General features: G+C 39.0%; 1 protein-coding gene across 1 annotated transcript in view; it reads left to right on the top strand.

Moving 5' to 3' along the window:
* gabra2a (gamma-aminobutyric acid type A receptor subunit alpha2a) overlaps positions 1–21169 on the top strand; it is a 62876-nt gene that overhangs the window by 20811 nt on the left and 20896 nt on the right. The window contains 4 exon segments of the mRNA XM_062439852.1: positions 1674–1741; positions 15051–15271; positions 16045–16127; positions 16714–16857. Of these exon segments, the coding sequence (XP_062295836.1) occupies positions 1674–1741; positions 15051–15271; positions 16045–16127; positions 16714–16857 (516 nt within the window).

Here is a 21169-nt window from a genome sequence, read left to right as displayed (position 1 = left end):
TCCGGCCCATTCAGTCCACACTAGAAGCCAGCTGCAGCTTTCACCCCTATAGTAAATTCTCAAAAACATGAGGAAAAACTTGCTGCTTGAATGATCTTTTTTGGATGAAGCCGGAACACCGTTCCGGAGCGGATCCGGTGGAATTTAGCAGTTAGCCGCCGGATGAAGCCGGAACACCGTTCCGGAGCGGATCCGGTGGAATTTAGCAGTTAGCCGCCGAGCTACCCGTCGAGGTAGCCGCCGAGCTAGCAGCTGAGTTAGCAGCAGAGATGCTCTCAGACCTAGCGTCCATGTTTCTGGTAGAGGTGGTGACTTTGATTGACAGGTGACACTTGGTAGGGGGCGGGGCTTCAGCGGACTCAGCGGGCACTCCCACAGCGTTTGGGAGAAGAGAAAGAGGCTGACTTTTACACAACTTTGAAGCCTAATTTCATATATTTGGCGATTTTTTTTAATCATTCCAATTTGGCAGGGTGGTTAACAACACACTTTTCTGTGGTATGTCAAACTCAGAAAACATATTTATTTTTACTTTACACAGACTTTAAGGGCACATGGGAGAAAGAGCTATCCGTCACAAATGATTATAAAGAGTGGGTAGATATCAGGAGACATGCAAAAACAATTTCAGGTTGCAATCATGTCAAAGCCATACAGTTTAGGATTATACACAGAATGTATCATCCAATTGTAGACATTTGAACCCTGTTCTCCCACTATGTGACAGAAATTGGTGGTCTAACTCACTGTTTTTGATCATGCTGTAACCTGCAAGACTGTAATGTGTTATCTGAAATAGAAAAATATTAGAATTGGAAATGGAGATGAACCCTGTGTGGTCTCCCCTGGATATAGAGAACATCAAAAAACAATAAGAGACTATTCTTACGCTGCCAGGAAAAACATCTTATTGCATCAGGTTAATAAGAATGTACAAACTGTAAAAGGCAGGCAAAGAGTGCTGTTTGATTTAGTGCCATTAGAGAACCTTATATAGTCTATAACATTTAGAAACCCTATCTGAACTTTATAGAGCCTGGTGTGTCTGCCATCATGCTGCAGGGCTTTACTGGACCGCCCTTATTGCACATTATCACTGTAACTTATGATGTACATGAAACTGAGCTGATGTTTTGTTTTTTGGGGTTTGTGTGTGTGTGTGTGTTTTTTTCCCTGTGGACTTCATAGAGTCTGTCTTTTACTTGCTGTAAAAAAAAAAAATCAAATATATTGCTAAAAACAAACCTTAAACCCTTTCTGTGGATTTACTTTTGAACTCCTCACTAGATTTTGTTGTCTAACTCACGTGGACACAATTAGCCTCAATTTGCTTTCCCTAGAGTTTATATGTCATTTGAAAGGGGCACACCACCAATGGGACACATCACAATACACTGTGTTAGTTATGATTAGTGCTGCTCAGTCAGTTGTTTTGGGTTTTTTTTAACCAGTTTTAGAACGTCTAATGAAAGATGCTATTGAGTTACATATTGGGAATTGTAGGATCCAGTGTTTTTTTTGCTTTACTCACATTAGGCATCTTTGCCTCTGTATTGTCATTACAGCAAACTCCTTCTTGCTCAGTCAGCTTTCACTGTTCATTTGTCTCCTCTATGACAAAAGGTTTATATATATATATATAATAATAATAATTTCATTATGTGTCTCTACAGACAGAGTGACGGAAGTCAAGACTGACATCTATGTGACCAGTTTCGGTCCAGTGTCTGACACAGACATGGTAAGTCTTACAGCTCACTTCATAGTGCATCATCTTCTCAGCAACCCAGACAGCACACAGTGTGAAAGGTCTTCAAATCCTTCAACTGCCTTAACTGCTCACTTCAGCAGTCTAAATACACGTGTAGTTTCAAAACCCAAACTGTATCACATGGTTTTGAAAAGACTTGTCAGATTTTTGCTTCAGGTGTAAACAAAGAACTTAGACATGGTGACAAGATGTAATATGTCGGAGGCTCTGAGGCACTCATGGATAAAATATTTCCAAATGTCTCTGAGACAGTTAATATATCAGGAAGATTGAGTTTATTTGTAAAGACAATCAATCCATAAAAAGAAATGTGAACGTTTGAAGAAAAAATCCTTTATTTATTCAGGGAAGGTCAATTGTGAGCGAGCTCTCTTTTCCAATGACACCCTGATTACAAAACACATGAATAAACATACACGATATGATCATAATTCATAATTACATTCAGACTGCAGAACGTTGAACAATAAGCATTTGAAACTATCTAAAGAAATAAGACGATCTAGTTGAAGAACACGCTGTAAGTCATTCCACTTCTGAGGGGCATAGACCTGAAAAGCAGTCTTCCCCAATTCGGTCCTTACATCGGGAATGTTTAAAATCAAGATCTCTTGTGAACGAGTGTGCAAGTTACAAGTTCTAAATGAGATTAAACTGGTAAAATAGACAGGTAAAACATGCAGCAAGGCCTTGTAGATAAAAATCATGCAGTGCTGTTCCGTCCTTACAGATAAAGATGGACATCCAACTTTGTCATAAAGCACACAGTGATGAATTCTAAACCTATCACCTGTAATAAAACAGAGTATAGAATGATATACTGCATCAATGTTGAGAGAGCAGCATGCATGTAGATCACATCCCCATAATCTAGAGCAGGTAAAAAAAATGGCCTGAACAAGTTGTTTTCTACAATTCTATCCAGATGCCCAGATATTTGTAATTGGAAACTCTTTCAATAGGACTCTGAGTCAATGTAGATATACTACTGTCTATAAGCAAGGAAGGTGACAATCTTGTGAATAACATGTATTTTGTCTTTTTGGGATTAAGTCATAATTTAAGGTCAGTCATAGCTTGTTCTATAATATGAAAATCATACTGTAGGTTTTTAAGAGATAAATCAGCAGAGGGGGCAACTGAATACAGGAGTAAACCAGTTTACCGGAATGTAAACCAAGGTCTACCCCATGTGAACAGAAGCTAGATCACCACGGTGATGCCGACCCTGTTGATCCAAAAATGTACCGTGAAGTGGTGGGGAGCTTTATTTACATAATGACATGTACAAGGCCTGACCTAAGATGGGTTGTGAGCAAGTTATCACAGCATTTGTCCGAGCCAAATGAGAAACACTGGTTGGCAGCTAAGCATGTGATAAGGTATCTGAAAGGCACAATTGATCACAAACTATGTTACAGGAAATGTGACACAAACTTAAAACTTGTAGCATACAGCGATTCTGATTGGGCAGCTGATTTGAGTGACAGACGAAGTACCACAGGATACTGTTTCAGCTTAACTGAAAGTGGTCCGCCTATTTCATGGAAATCAAAGAAACAGACCACTGTTGCCTTATCTACATGCGAGGCTGAATACATGGCGTTGGCTGCTACCACGCAAGAGAGTCTGTATCTCATACGGTTAATTGGTGGGATGGAAAATGAGTGTCAGTCCGCACCAGTGAAGGTTTTTGAGGATAACCAAAGGGCAGTTGCTCTTTCCAAAGACCCGGTGAGCCGACAAAGGAGCAAACATATTGACATATGTTATCATTTTATTCGCTCAGCTCTCAATGATGGAAAAATAACAATAGAACATTGTCCCACAGAGGATATGGTTGCAGATGTCATGACCAAACCAATGACAAGGTTCAAAATGGAGAAATTTGTAAGTTACATGTTTGGTATGTAAACTCCACAGACGTAAGTGTCTCAAGTTGTTGTTTATGGGATAAGTTGTATGATCTGTATAGCATAAGATCAGGTGGGGGTGTTGGCATGTGATCTGATACGTCATACGTAAGCAGTGTTTTTATTTATTTAATGTGCATGTGTCAATAAACCCGGAACTCTTCCTGGTTACCTGGTGACTGATGTGATTTTCCTCCGTTAAAATGTGAAGTTAAGTTATTTATTCCACACCAGATGGCTGCGCCAACAAGAATAATATCACCAAGACAGAACTATGATTGAGGCTGGGTATTTACTGTACTTATTACCAAAGTATAGTAATTATGGAATATAATCACAGTTCATCCCTACCTGAATATTAGACCACCAATGCTGAAGAGCCTCTCTATAGACTGTATTGTCTGGAGTGACAGCCATTCCAAATCCTAGTCAGGGGCCCCACATGGACAATATATCATTAAATATATAAATCTGGACTGTGGGGAAATATATTCAGCATTTGGAGGTAATGCTGTGAGAGGATCTACTATGGATCATGTTAACACTGTGTCCACTGAAAGCATGTCAGGAGCAAGTCATGAGTAACCTGCACTTTAGCAGATAAATTGTGTGCTGTTTTATTCATTATTTCAGTTACTGCATTATTAAATTGCATCTCTATTTCTCTGGCACTTTCTTTTCTCTCTTACTTCAATTTAAATCTTTATAGAAAGAGTGGATCAGTGATATTGACATTAAAAAAAAATAGTATAAAGTTATTGTTTAAATATATTTTGCACTGCCATGAATAGGAATGGTGTGAAAAATATGTTTAGAGACTCAACTCAGTAACACCAATAGAACATGATTATCTCATGAAATATGTTTATAGACTAATAGAGCACAGCATTAGTTCAGGGAAAGCACTGAAGCTGTTCAATTCATCCTTCACCATCATTGCCTCATTTTCTGCTGCGTGGTCAGAAAAACATAACTATATTCATGTTTGTGTACAGCATGGACATTATAACAAGACACTAAGACTGAATCTGCTGATATACTTAGCGTTGCTCCCCAGCCACATGTCCATGTGGGTCCCATAAGGGTTGAATTTGGGCTGCAATGTGGGTCCCACCTGTGTTTGCCCATATGAGCTTCAAGTGGGTTACGGGGCTCATGCAATCAGCCCATGTGTGTAATGGGTGGAGGTGGTAGAACCCAGTAGCAGTTTAAAATGATCTTTATTTTATAGTCCACAAGGTAACAGAACAGGTATCAAGCAGGATGTGTAGGTGGGAAGGCTGGGCTCAGAGTCACTGAAGACAGAGTTGGCAGCAGGTAAGACAATGCCAGCAGCACTCACGGACATGAGGTTGACCAAGCTGGAGTTTCTGGGCTCTCCTGACAGGATCGAAGCCGGAGGACGCCACACAGCCACTATTCGAGGTCAGAGACAGAAGGCTGGTGCGTTCACCGGGGTAGACACGAGGAGAGGAGGTCCAAGGCAAGCAGGGAATCAGTCTGTGAATGAGTGTTGGAAGGTCTGGCATGAAGCAATTGCAAATGACGATCTGGCAAAGAGTGAGTTGACAACAGGAGTATATATACAGGCTTGATTACAGATGGGGTGCAGCTGAGAGTCCAGGTGATTACTGATGAAACCCAGGTGAACAGAGTTAACTGATGAGGTGGGTGTGGCTGATTAGCAGGAGTAGAGCAGGGGTGTGGTGAATGGAATTTTACAAGCAGCAGGAGAAGAACAGAACAGACTGTGACAATGTGGGGCCCATGTGTCACATGTGTGGCCCATGTTACTGAAACCATGTCGGACCCGCAAAATTTGCCCAGTTCAAGCCCATGCCCACTCAGTACCCACGTAAATCGCATTTTACCCATGTGGGGCCCACATGGACATACTGGCTGGGTCCTTCCACCTCCCTGACCTCCTAATCTAGTATTTTTTGGTATTGCTTACTTATCTTAGGTATACGTTTATGTATGTTTGATACATTCATCAAAATACCACTGGCATTGGTGGAAGATGCTGTGAACAAAACAATTTCTACCACTCACTTTCAAGAGCAACTACAATGTCAATTTTGGATGTTGTACTAAAAGGAAATGTACAATACAGGATTGTCCAGCAGTGTATTGTTTCAATTGTTCTCTGATCATCAGAGTTTAATTTTTTAATTTATTTTTTAAATCTTACTATATGTTAATGTGTGTTATATAAGGGATACTATGATGGGCTGGGTGATATGGTTAACATTAATATCAGAATATTACAAATTGCTTTGATTTTATAATTTAGGCAGCAATAGTTTATAAAATGATAACTTTATGGGATCATCAAAATAAGCCTCCACATTTAGTGGTTAATGCACAAATTGTTTATAACATCAATAAAATGTTGTGTCCAGTAAGTATCTGTCAACTTACAGAGATGTTGCCCTGCTTTTGGAAGTGCATTAAATGAAACCTCTAGTCGTTTTCAACCTGGGTCTTATTCTCAAAACTGTGGCCATTCTGACTGTGAGTCATAATGAATTTGGACCTGCCAATCAAAGTAGCTAACTGAGAAATGAATCAGCAAAGTTAGCATAAGGCCAACTTTATGGCCAATCATGAGAAAAGAGGAAGATTTAAAAATACAGGAATTAAAGATTGCTGGTTAAAGGATGTGGGTCAGTCTTACAGTTGTCAGGAAGGTAGTAATAAATATTCATGGTAGTTCATCAGAGGATGATTCCTTGTGATTTTGGTGCCTCTCTAACGTGTCCCTGTTCTCCTATTGCCAACATGTTGGTCCTATATTTTGAAAATTGAAGGCTGAATTGTCCGTAAATGTTCTGTATTCATTTATTCCAGAGGACAAATCCTAAGGAGATCCTCTGACTGTTCTTACCTTACCTAAGCTCAATATCATAACCTAATGAATTAAAGAATAACATGAACAATGTGACCTTTCATGTTGTGGAGTATTGTTAACATTACAGCCTCCAGAGATAAAGACTTTCAAATTGTCTTCCTGTTTTTTGTTACATTTGATAATTTTCTATCTATTGTTCTTCCTGAACTCATTTAATCTGTATTTTGCAGGACTAAAGCTGATGTCAGCAATATCAGAGCAATATAAGTACATGCTGCTGCTCACAATTAGACTACAATCAAAGAGCAAAACACTGTTTAATCATTGTTATTGTCACTGCAGTGCATTTCCTTATAATCCCTTTTATACCTCACACCTCTACAAAAACACAAGGCCAGAACACAAGGTTCTTGTTGAAGGCTTAACCAAAAGAAATGTGCTTTTAAGCCGACATGATCCTTCATAAAATCTCAGCTGGGCCGGTTCAGATATAATTACACACATTCAGCAGATACAATCTTCCAGACAGAAACCCGTCAGCACCGTTTGTCCTGTTTCCAATGAAAACCCAGGCAGCCACTCCAGCCAGGAGAGTGATGACAGAGCAAGGTTCACACTGTTTTATTAAAAATAGGATGTAATCATCTACTGCTGTCCTGGTTAGAAAGTACAACTTTATTCATATAGCACTTTTTAAACACAGTGTTAACACAAAGTGATTCACACACACACATGAAAAATATGAATGGATAAACAAAGGAAAATAAATGACAATATAAAATGACTGGTCACTGCGAGCCTCTACCTAATGAAAAACAAACTAAAACAAAGCACAGGGATGGAGATCTGAGTCCAGAGATTCACCAAACCTGATAGATTAAAGATGATTCCAGAGGAATAATGAGATCAGAGATATAACCTTACACTGTATGTAATCAATGGATCTGTCTTTGCCTATTGTGAACCTTAATACTGCAATGACTGCCATGCAACGTTTTGATGGGACATATGTTATGGCTCTAACAGTGTTGTTACTGTCAGAGTATAAGACTTAGGACATAATTACTGCTTCTGAAACCACAATGTATTTTCTATCCTTCCTTATCTCTATAGCTCTATACTATACCTTCTTTCTATACCTGTTTAGTTGGTCAATTCTGTAAATAGTAGTACAATTGAATCAGCTGAAGAGCTGTTGACAAAGATAGAGGTAGCTATGCTAAAAGCTACTAAAATCAAACTAATTTTTTTCTATACATTCCCCTCAAAATCTAGCTGACAAATAATGTTATAATATATAATATGATAATGTTAATAATGGCATTTAAACTACATTGTATAGCTTTTAGTATTACAGTTGTTCTGTGTTTAAACTACACTAATAGGTCATTTCTACAAAGGAATATCTTTTAGTTTTTTGAGGGTTTTTTTCTTTAAAATGTTATGTTTGGTTTAGTATTTTACAAAATATTATTGTAAAGTAAATAATGCTCCATTGTATTTCCATTTACAGTTTTGTGATGTCATGATTTAACAGCATAGCTATTGGTGTTAATTCTATGGACGTTTCTTAGAATGTGTGATTAACCTTTGTTCCCGGGTCAAATTGACCAGCGTCTGTTTTGACTGTTCCTTCTTTCCTCTGTCCTTCTTTCCTTCCTTCCTTCCTCTTTTCCTTTCTCCTTCCCTCCCTCCCTCCTTCCTTCTTTCCTTCCTTCCTTTCCTTCCTTCCTCCCTTCCTTTTTTTCCTTTCCTCCCTTCCTTCCTCCCTCCCTTCTTTCCTTCCCTTCCTCCTTTCCTTCCTTCCTCCCTCCCTCCCTCCCTCCCTCCCTCCCTCCCTCCCTCCCTCCCTCCCTCCCTCCCTCCCTCCCTCCCTCCTTTCCTTCCTTCCTTCCTCCCTTCCTCCCTTCATTCCTTCTTCCTCCTTTCCTTCTTCCTCCCTTCCATCCTTCCTTCCCCCCTCCCTTCCTTCTTTTCTCCCTTTCTCCTTCTATTTCTTTCCTTCCCCCTACCTTCCTCCCTTCCTTCTTTTCTCTGTCTTTCTTTCCTTCCTTCCTTCCTTTTTTCCTTTCTCCCTCCCTCCCTCCTTCCTTCTTTCCTCCCTCCCTCCCTCCTACTTTCCTTCCTTCCTTCTTTCCTCCTTCCTTCCTTCCTTTCCTTTCCTTCCTCCCTTCCTTTCCTCTCTTCCTCCCTTCCTTCCTCCCTCCCTTTCTTCCTTCCTTCCTTGACTCGAGGACAACAGGAGGGTTAAATACATTCTAAAGTTCAGCTGAAGGTAACATGAAGCTTAAACAGTCTCAGTCAGAACATTGTAGTGGGTTTCTTCATCCTGACTCATGACTGTCAGGATGCAGAGACACACTGCACAGGAAGAATTGACCCACATCATTGAACTAAACCTCCAGTTCTGCAGCTAATAAACTACTGTCTCTACCTGCTGAGCCACAGCAGTAACAAACAGATTACACCCTACTGCGTTCACATGCTTTCACTTATTTTATGATATAGAGCAGTGATGAGTTCTCATTTCTAAAAAAAAAAAAAAACTATTTGTTTGTGATCGACATGTTTACCTTCTTTCATTTACTGTGATAGAGAGCTGTGGTGAACAGAAGGTTTGTAGTGGAGATGCTTTTGTTACATGTGTTACTGAAAAGCAACACATTAGTATTTCTTAAACTGGCTTCCTGTTGTTTTCACTATCGACAATCTCCACTAGCATCAAAAACAAGCTGACCAATCATAGTTCTTGATGTCTCCATGTGGTAAATCCACAGCTGCTGACTGGTGGCTAAGTTCCATTTACACTAGATGCAATAATGTACAATTATTTTTGATAAATGTTCTTTTCTTATATCAAATAAAGATGACATTTTAAAATAAAGTACATTACAGAAAGCATTTGATTGTACTTCTTAAATAAAGTGTTTAGTTTTACAAAAATAAAAAATAATCCCTTTTTACTTTAAGCTTAATTTAACCTTAAACCATAAACTTAATTTGACATCTAATATCTAATATCTGAAATTTGACTTCAGATATCTGTTGCCATGATGGCCAAAATGGACCGGAGCAATGATAACAATGTAGTATTGTAAGACAAGATTGAGTTTTTTTTCAAATTTTATTGGATAAAATCTGGACCAATCATTTCACTTGAGTAAAAATGTAGGGTGAACACTGAATGTCCCATGCACATGCACACACACTGTCCTGCTCACACGCAAATACACACATTTCTTGCCTTAAAAGCTTTACTCCGTTTTTCCATCCACAGTCCCATCCACCAGACCTTCTACCCACCCCCACCTGGCTCTTCTCAAATATTTAAGTGGCAGAGGAATGAGGGGCAGAGGGATGGAAGTGGTCATGATTGAGACAGTACCTTCAAAAGGAAGAAAAAAGAGAGATGGTTTCATGTTTAATTCATGCCATGTCTCCATCAAACTTGCAGAAGATAATTTCCCTCCACCACTGTGTCTATCCTTTTTTCTTCTGCCTTTGATAGCTCGGCTCCGATACACACACACACACACGCGCACACACACACACACACACACGCCTTCCTTTTCCTGATAGATTGGACGGCTCCCTGCTGCTCCCTCTGCCTAGTTGTTTTTGAAGGTTTCTCATTGCTGTAATGTGCTGTCTGTGTCTGCAGAATGCACAGTGAGCTCCAGAAACATACACACCTCATTATGTCCAATTCTCCATTCTGATTGGTAGATGACGACACTTTAGAATGCCCTGTGTCCTGCTTTTTTTTCCAGTGTGAACACTTTCCTGCACGCTCTCAGATTTGGGAATATTTTTTGACCTGTGGTGGGGCAGTTTGCAGTCCTCTGCCCTCTGAGTGACTCGAGAGTCACAAAAAGTGAACCACGTGTGTTTTGTGGTCTGTGGTTGATCTAGCATGGGGGGGGGGGGCACGACTAGAGCTAAGCAAATGGACAGGGGAAAACATGACTCTTAAAAACTGATGCATCTGAAGTAATTAATCCAAATGTCAGAATGCAGCAAAGCAAAAAATAAATAAATACAAAGCTGTACTCACACTCATAAGATATACTACAAAGAATCTGAATAAAATATATACTTCATTAATAAAATATTATACAGTGTTCCAGGTATATAACTAATATCACTCTTCTCTATCCATTCATTTACTGTGCAGCTGAGTGTTTGTACATTGGTTGTTGGTTGGTTATTTCCTGCGGTGTGGTTGGTCGGTTGTTTATGTTGATGATGTTAAGATGATGCTGGGTTTACATGCTGGAATGTTTGGTTTGATGTTGAGTGATGTGTGTGTATAATTCCATGTAGGATGGATCATTCATTTCCTCATTTCATTCAGTCTTTCCACCTACACAAGTACAGTGATATTTTTATGCCTGCTTTACTTTGCTTTCCCTTTTTGTTTTTATAAATCCCATCAAGTCCCAATTCATTTGGCTCCTCATCTCATTTTAATCCCATGTAATTTAAATATCATGGTAAGTATTACACAGCTTCTATACCAATATAACTCAGTTTGTTTAAACTCAGTAGGGATCGTATTTGTGATAAGAGTTTATCAGCTGTATTGATCCAGTTCTAGTCAACAGACCCTTATAGAAGCATGCGGCTGAGTACACTGTAAAAAAAAAAAAGTAAGGCAAAACTGAAATCATCTTTACAGGACGACCTGTAAATGTAATGTACATACCACCTTGCATGATTCACAAAAATTACATTGTAATCCAGTAAATTCAACATTGGATTTTCTGCTGAATTAGCATGAACATTATGCTATTAAACCAATTATTACAGTAAGATTTACATCCAGTCAATTTCACTGAAAAATACCAAACAAACTAAAAAGGCCTGATTATAAGACTGACATTTAACAGTTTTTTTTTTCTATAAATTCCCCTCAAAATCTACCTGACAAATAATGTTATAATATATAATATAATAATATCAATAATGTTTTTTAAACTGCATTGTATTGCTTTTTGTAATACGTTTTTTCTCCGTTTAAACTACACTAATAGCACATTTCTACAAAGGAATATGTTTTTTTGTTGTTGTTTTTTTTTTACATATTCTTTCTTTAAAATGAACAGTTATATTTGGTTTAGTATTTTACAAAATATTATTGTAAAGTAAATAATGCTCCATTGTATTTCCATATACAGTTTTGTGATGTCATGATTTAACAGCATTTTGGTGTTAATTCTATAGACATTTCTTACAGTGTATCATTTAAAAAATAACAATACCAGTACCAATCCAAGTACCCTTAATGTGATACTGATACCAACTGAATCATTAGATAACCATTACACATGTTGTGTACAGTGTAGACACACTTTAGAGTGTTTAGGTGGCATCTTGGCTTCTGAACTGCTAAGCACACTAACTCAAACTCACCATGACTTCACCACCACAGACGGGTGGCAGTGGGCCAATCACGTTGCTTTAATTTGAAGAACGCTTGCATTGATTGGTCGTGAGTGAGTCCATACAAATAGTCATATTTTCTAACTCTGGGTACAAAAAGGATGGATTGCAGGTATCGTTTGACTGGAGACGTTTCCATACTAGTTGGTATCGATTTATGTTGGACGATACCTTAAAGTTATTGAATACTAATACCCTTAGCTTAGATGATTATATGAAGTTCTTTTAGCTCATAATGAAGTTTGAATTAAAGCATTTCCTTTTTTCCCTTCAGCTACTATTCAAACTTTGTTGCTTGCAACATAAAAATCAAATAGTCAAACTGCAGTGAAAATGGCTAACTGGAAGGGTTTGTTCACTCTGTCTTCAGATAGGAACCTTCATTTACAAGTCCATGCAGTACCATGAGTAGATCTGCTTTCTGTGGAGTAATGAGAGATGTTGCCACTCAGTGATGTTGATGTAAACCGTGGCTGACACTTGCCTGGAGGAACAGCTAGATGTGAAACTGACAGACAGGTTTTAACCCGGCCAGGAGTCACAATCACGCGACCGCCTCTATATGAGGCTGAAGACAGGACATGACGACAGGACATGTAGGATTAGAGAACTGAATTTTTCCTTTATTTCACACGTCTCATATCACAGATTTCAGTCTGTCAGTGGTAATAATAGCTGATGAAGCTACATTCTTATGTATTCATCTTGGCATTAAAGGGGATCGATTTAGTTTTTCCTTATTTTCATATATAGTGTCACAGTGTTGGATGTTAATGTTAAAAGTGGTTGGCATGTTGATGAGGATAATAAGTCCTTTTTAAGAGAATGTTCACATAGAGGTGAAGATATATTATATCCGTAGTTAATATGTATTGTTTAAGTGTCATTTTTAAATGCTATGAACACAACAATAAGACATTCCATTAACCTGTATTGTGTTTGGAAAGAAGAAATCTCACAGACAAATCTTTCAAAACCTGGACAAGTTATACCAAAACTATCTGTATGGATAGAAATAAAAAGTTCTGCATCACATTACAGTTGCACCATGGCTCTGTCACTAAATCACACCTCGGGCTGCAGATGTCTACCTGAAGCGTTTCACAGATGTGGGTAGCAAAATAAAAAGATAGTGGAGCAGAAACATTCAGGACATTGGAGCTAACTGTATAGAGCCCTGCTTGGAGGCCCCTAGAAGCTGAATTGTCCTCATTGCAATCGGATGCGCAGCACAGACAGTATACAGCAAATATTGATGTACCAGTAGTGTGGCTATAAAAACGTAAAACTAAAAAGTGTAGAGTGTAATGTAATGAAAACAGTGTTGCTAACTCTCACAGAGAATTATCACCCACTCTGCAGTCCCCCTCAGCTCTAAAGCTTTTCAGCATCTTGCAGATTAGCTATGGAACACAGTAAAGCATTTAGCAGCTAGAGAGACAGATGTTTTTCTCAGGGGTTGGTGAAGACCTCACAACTGCTTCAAATTCAAAAGCTATGGGTGAATATTGGGCTTACATTGATTAGGTGGACACAAACACTACTCCAAGTGAATGATACTCTTGCTCTGTGTCTGTTGGATGTGTAAAAAGGCTGTTTGTTATCATGTTCACCATGAGAAGGTAGTGTGTCAATATTGCATTTTCCGCTTGTTCCTCTTCCCCCAAGTGGCAACGTTTTTGTCTTGAAGTTGACACTAATGAAATTCACCACAAAGTAGATTTCATGGTGATCTGCTCACTGAATTTTAATATAACGTGTGTACTAAAGGAAATTTGGCTGGATGTTGGTGCTAGAAAAAAAAAAAGCCCTGGTCAAGCTCAAAAACTTTGTGATTCATTCTCTTGAGACCATAAATATTTACTGCATGTTCTACTCTGTAGATTCATAGATAGATGGCCCAAAATCCCATAATCGTGATTATTACAGATGAGTCAGCATCTGTCCATCTGGTCCACACCAAATCCACACACACACACACACACACATACACACACACACACACACACACACACACACACACACACACACACACACACACACACACACACACACACACACACGCAGATTAAACAAGACAGTACATGATATCCCTCAATAAGACAGCTAGCCTATGCTCTACATAGTTTCTAGTACATAATGACAGTTAACAGTTAAAGTTAAAATAAACTCAACTGGATTGAGGCTCTCCGGAAAGGATAGACTCTCACACCAACAACAGGACATATGATTGTAAATGAGAATTTGCATTTACATTCTAAAGACAACCTATTGTTTGCAAATCATGAACTAATAAGAAAGCGTTCTCCTGCTCTGTATTAGTAATATAAAGCCTACATTTATACAAGATCATTGACCATGGTGACAGGTATGTGCATTACCTTGTGAGTGTGGTTATATTAAGAGAAAAGAAGGAAAAGGTGTGTTGAGCTTTTGTCTCTATGTATTTGAAGAGTTCCCATATAAAAAAAACTGAAACATAGTAACCACACAGTAACTGTCCTCCTGCAATATTATAGTGAGGGATGAATATGATTAAGATGTTACCACTACTCTTATTGATACTCCTTATCAGTCCCATTCTCTTATTTTTCTCTTTTCATGTGTCAGTCTGCCTTTCTTGGACTTGTGACACATGATCATTTGGAGCCTAAATGCTGTTCAAATTAAAAGTCAACATTTAGCCAATAACATTGCAAATTGCAGGAAGTGTTCTTGACTTTTATGAACATTGGTCTCAGGAGTTGAAACCTAATATTTATTGCTGGATTGACTGATGGTAAAGTTAAGGGTTATACCAACTCTGCTCAGCTATGCAACGAGTGTCGTTTGAATTGAGATCATTTTGTCACAAAGCAGGTAGAGACAGTAATGTTAGTGTAATCACTAAAGCCCAGCTGAGCGTACTGCATCTTCCTGTTCTCAGGAGTTTGGACTACCGACTTCAGCTTGCCTAGGTCAAAATACCAAGGACACGAGTTCATACTTGGCTTACTGAGAAAGGCCAGGATGTATACACATGGGTGTTGTGGGCTCTTTTAACACTGCTTTCCTTGCTCTCTCCCTCTCTTAGGAGTACACTGTGGATGTTTTCTTCCGTCAGAGTTGGAAGGACGAGCGATTAAAATTCCACGGTCCAATGAACATTCTGCCTCTCAACAACCTCATGGCCAGTAAAATCTGGACCCCTGACACCTTCTTCCATAACGGCAAGAAGTCTGTGGCACACAACATGACCATGCCCAACAAACTGCTGAGGATCATGGAGGATGGAACCTTGCTCTACACCATGAGGTAGCTGTTTTGTTTTATTTATTTTTATTTTTTTCAAAGTATAAACATTCATACAGCTGCTTATTGTTGTGTGTGTCAGACATTGGATGAGAATCATTGCTTTGAATTTAAATAGTTTTAATTATATTATATTATATAATTGTATATATTACCCCCTGAAAAGAGATGCACAATAAAGCATTTTAAATAAAATAAAGTATTTTAATATTAATAAAGCAAACAAAAAAAGATTAGTAAAGGCATGACAATGACATAATGGATGGGTTAGTTGACTCAATATATGTGTTTGTAATGCTATTATGAACAATTATAAGATACTCATGTTCTTAAGCATCTATAAACTGTTAACAAGTTTCTTATAAATTCTTATAAATGTCTTATAATCTGATATTAACTATATTATAATGGTGTTATTACCACTTATATAGTCTTATAAACACATAATAATGTTAATAAGCATCTTATAAGGGACTTATTACCTATTAACTAATGCTTATTACAAGGAGTGTAATATAAAGCGTTACCAGAAGGGGTGCTCTGTCCATTGCTTTTATATATAATCCGTTTTAAACTCACATTTTAAAGAGTCTGTTTCCTCACAGTTTATGACAACAATTTATTTCCAACCTCTAGGCTGTATCAAAAAGTGTCATCCTGTGATCATCACTCAAAATAGTGTGTGTGTGTGTGTGTGTGTGTGTGTGTGTGTGTGTGTGTGTGTGTGTGTGTGTGTGTGTGTGTGTGTGTGTGTGTGTGTGTGTGTTCATTGCCAGGCTAACGGTTCAAGCTGAGTGTCCCATGCACCTGGAAGACTTCCCTATGGACTCTCACTCATGTCCTCTCAAGTTTGGCAGCTGTAAGTGTGCAAAGCATGACATCATCCATACTGTATATGCCAGCACTCTACTCTCAACACCAAACTAAAGGACTTGGTTTTTTCTACCCAGAATGACAAATGTAGTGTTGTAGTAGTGTAGTGTTTGGAACCTGAATAAAAAAAAATCAGTTCCATATTTTTAATGATGTTCTGTGTTTGCTATCAACATTAACATTTAATTACACAGTGTCATTGTTGTGTTTAAAACACACACGCCCATGTGTTGTTGTTGTAACCCTATCATCTCAGGTGTCAGTGAGCTTGTATTATATGTGAATATAATTGATGGGAAACAACATTTTATGAATATTTTGTTGAAAAGACTGAATCTTTTTTTTTTTTTTTTTTTTTTTAAAGTAAAATAGTATAATGTACATGGAGTTATTAATGTGTATCTTGGCTGTGATTTTCCACGTAGGAGTAATTATAGCTCTCTTGATGTTGGGGCTTGTGATCTCTGTAATTTGAGCCGACAGCATTAATAAGGTGCTCTGGTATGAGACTGTGTTGATCATGATTTGTATGATTACTTTGTTGATTAGTGTCTCTGCCTTCCCTGCTTCAGATGCCTACACTAAGACAGAGGTTACTTACATCTGGACTCGTAATGCTTCCCAGTCTGTGGATGTGGCAGCTGATGGATCCAGACTCAACCAGTACGACTTGGTGGGCCAAACTGTGGGGAAGGAGACCATTAAATCCAGTACTGGTGAGCATCATACGTTGATTACAAGTCAGACAAGCAGAAAAGAGCCAGAGAGAGTATTCCAAATGAAAAGGTGTCATGATCATTTGATTTTGTACCAAATAAAAATTGATATCATTATAAAAGACAAAATAAACAACAGCCAGACTTCCTGAAGGTGTTACAAAGAATAAAATAGCAATGTGTAAAAAGTGAATGATTATAATGTCAAATCAGATCTAGTCACTTAGATTCATTAGATCATATTTTGATAAATCCATTACATTTTCCATTTTTGTGAAGTGTGTAAAACTAAAATAATAACTTCTTCAATGATGTAACAGTTTATTACTCAACACTCATGTTCTTATCAACAGTTCATGTAATAGTTGTATTTCATATTAATTTACTTCAAATATCTCCAAAGACTCCACACCCACTTGTTGCAGCTTCTGTATTAACAGTAACACAAGCAGCCAGATTCATTTTGGATGTATTTGACTTATAATCAACTGCTAGTTTAAGCCTCATTGAGGGTATTTTATAAGATGTACGAATGCTAACAAGGTTTTAAAGTGAAATAAAAAGTGTATTGGAATATTTCTGCTCAAAAAAATTTTCACATTTGTGCAATTTAGTGGAGTGAAGTAACTAAATACATTAACTCAAGTACTTAAATATAATGTTGAAGTGCTTGTATTGGAGTATTTTCGTTTCATGCTACTCCACTATATTATATATATATGTCTGAGTAAAATATTGTACATTTTACTTGACTACATTTATCTGACCGTTATAGTTACTAGTACATAGAACAGCATATAATAGGCTTCTGAAATATGATTCAGATTGTTTTAGATTGTCCATCTATCCATCCATCCGTCCCATTTTTTGTGAACACAATATCTCAGGAACACCTTGAGGGAATTTCTTCAAATTTGCTCAAGAATTCATATGCTAATGTTGATGTTTCACACAAATGTCCAATAGGATAAAATCACAAAGGGATTACATTTTATATCCAAAAGGTCGAAGGTCAACTTCACTGTCATACATGTTCTGCAAAATGTTTCTGGCCATTATTCAACAGCATGACTCAGGAACAGAAAGGGATTGTGACCACATTTCACATTTGGTCAGATACTGAATTGGTGATCCTAATTTTGGGTGTCCAACTTAAAAATGTGGTTATTTTATTCAAGTCTTCATTACAAATATTCAGAGTCTAGACAGAACAGGATGTTAACTGTAACTTGACTGTTTGGCTGAGGAATACAAACACAGAGCAGTATGTCTTGTTTAGAATTAATATTTTTTATAGATGAAGCTACATAACATGCAAACATGTGTAAAATAATTACACAGTTCTTACAGAATACATAATATACACAGTCATTTTCCTGCTTTGAGTACTTTTAATTTTGATAGATTTACACAATTTTGTTACTGACACTTTCATACTTTTTATAATTACATTGTAAAAAAACAATGTGTATACATTGCTACTTCAGGAAATGATCTGAATACTTCTATCTGGTATATTTCACGTTAAAGTTAAAAAGCACTGTTATGAAGACATCTAGATAGAACATTGCATATTACATATTTGCAGAAATATAGAAAAGAGATTTTTGTTTGTTGTTCACAAATATTTAAATACAAGCGTACAGAATGGGTTTTTTTTTACATCAAAAAACCTATTTATATATTTAAGTGTTATAAAATGTGCATATACTGTATAATATCAAGACTACTGAAGCGCCTCGATGAGTTGACAGCATGGGCAAGGCTAAAGATCAAGACCTCAAAGTCTCGTGAGGGAGTGAGAAACGACAGCGCGGTGTTCATCGCAGGAGTCGAGGAAATCCCACGGCTGGCAGAAAAACCAATCCGGAGCCTTGGGAGGGAGTACACAGCACAACTCTCAGACAGACAAATGGCGAAAGAGGCACAGAAGCAGCTGGCGGAGGGGCTGGCAAGGATTGATAGCAGCCAACTGCCAGGAAAGTACAAGGTGTGGTGCTATCAGTTCACGCTATTCCAACGATTGCTGTGGCCACTTAAAGTGTGCGAAGTTCCTTCTTCAGCAGCCAGCAGGATGGATAGCATCACCAATAGCTTCATAAGGAAATGACTGGGACTCCCTCGCTGCTTCTCAGACGTTGCTCTCTTTGGTAACAATGCGCTGCAACTCCCACTGAAGTCCCTCAGCCTTGGCTACAAGCAGGAGAAAACATGCCTAGTGCTAGAGCTGAGGGAGTCAAGGGATCAACTGGTAAGAAGTGCAGAGGCTGAGGTACACACAGGACGCAGGTGGAGGGCAAAAGCAGAGGTGGATCGAGCCATCAGCAGGTTGCAGCATAAGGAAGTTGTGGGAATGGTGCAAAGCAACCGAGCAGGCCTGAGGCAGGAGAGAGCAGCACCATTCTGGTCCAGATCTTCCAGGGAGCAGAGGAAGAAGATGGTAGTGGAGGAGGTCACACAGGCAGAACAAGAGCGCCTGTACACCAAGGCTGTGTCCGAAGGGCAGCAAGGGGCGTGGACAAGGAGGGAGGACACAGCTACCAGAACCATCAACTGGGCAGACATATGGCGAACTCCCCAGGCTCGGCTCAGCTTCATGGTAAGAGCGGCCTACGACACCCTGGCCTGCCCCTGCAACCTCTCCTGCTGGTTTGGAAATGAGAACAAGTGCCCCCTGTGCAATGACACCAGTGCAGGCCTCAGACACATCCTGTCAGGGTGAAAGGTAGCCTTGGCAAAGGGGCGTTATAGGTGGAGACACAACCAGGTGCTACAGAAACTGGCGGAGTTCCTAGAGAAGTACAGGGTCACTGCAAACAACGCATTAGCAGACCAGCAAAAGCTCATTCACTTCGTAAGAGCGGGCACAGTCCCCCACAAGCCAGAGACAGGAAGAACATCTCTGCTTACTCCCGGGAAGGCATGGGAGGGTCGATCTGAGCAGACGGCTGGTTTTTCCATCAGAGATCACACAGACCACGCTCAGACCAGACTGCGTCCTGTGGTCCGCAGCTGCACACAAGGTCGCAATCATCGAACCGACCGTCCCATGGGAGGAAGGCAGCAGCCAACGAGTTCAAGTGGCTAAAATACTCTGACCTGGCAGCAGATTGCAGGGAAGCAGGCTGGGTTACAACAATCCACGCAGTGGAGATTGGATGCAGGGGCTTTGTTGGGAGGTCAGCAATCCACCTGCTACGGCCGGTCGGAGCGACAGGGGCGAGGCTGCAGAGGGCCATCAAAGAGCTGGCTGAAGAGGCCGAGAAGACTAGCCACTGGTTGTGGCTATGGAGGAGGGAGAACAAATGGGGTAATACACCCCATTAGGGTCAGCTGCAGGAAGTGGCGGGGAGACATCCCCACTTAGCCACTGCCCCCCCACCAGGAGATGTACTGGTAAGGGGGAGAAACATCAGTGAACAGTGGCCCCAGCTGACGACCCTGCAGCTGACCCAGAAGGCACCTGAGCAGGTGCGGCAGGCAAAACGCCCAGAGGGTACAACATCACCTGTATATAGAAATAATATACTATTCACCCCAAACCCAAATCCAGTAAGGTCCATGCAACATCTTTATAAATGCTGTGCACTGTAAGCACACACTGGAACAATCTGTAAATATCGCCTTGAGCTTTTGGAACTTATGATGGATGCATTTGTTTTACGTTTCCTCCAATATTTGATAGATTTAACCAATACGTTGATTAATTAAAGTTTTATTTAACTATAAAGAAGCTTTTAAAGATTTAAAGCTCAGTCAAATGAACTTTTAATATAGGGCTACCTAAAAGTTTTATTAAACTGATTTACAAAAACTGGTATTTGGTATGTTTATGCTTTGAAAAATGATTAGTATAACATTCTGCATTGGGTAACATATTCTGGTATGGCCCTAAAATATATTTTTGGAATGACTTCATTTTCCGTCCAGTGAGAAAAGAGATTTTATTTACAGTGCTAGTGTGTTTTCTTTTTATCTGTGTTTTTATAGCATTAAGCTCACTCACTTCATACCTCTTTGAAGTGTTATTCTCTGCCTCCAGGAAGTAAGGATGGGAAGAGAAGATGGGAGCTGCAGCATCACAGGGCAACACAGGGCTAGAAAAATAGCCTAGTGAATTCTACAAAACCAAAGTCCATCAGACCTCTAACAAAGACGGCTGAGCTTAAAGCAACACACTGTGTGATCAAAGCTACTTCTGACAGGCACACACAACACAGTCTCTACATAATGAAACACTTTGTTCCTGCTGTATACTTAGATTATTTTATTATTATTATCCCAATGATTTATTCTCTACAATTAACTATAA

The sequence above is a fragment of the Scomber scombrus genome, chromosome 19 (assembly GCF_963691925.1).
Source record: "Scomber scombrus chromosome 19, fScoSco1.1, whole genome shotgun sequence".
Classification (NCBI taxonomy): Eukaryota; Metazoa; Chordata; class Actinopteri; order Scombriformes; family Scombridae; genus Scomber; species Scomber scombrus.
This window is presented reverse-complemented; position numbering and strand designations above follow the sequence as displayed.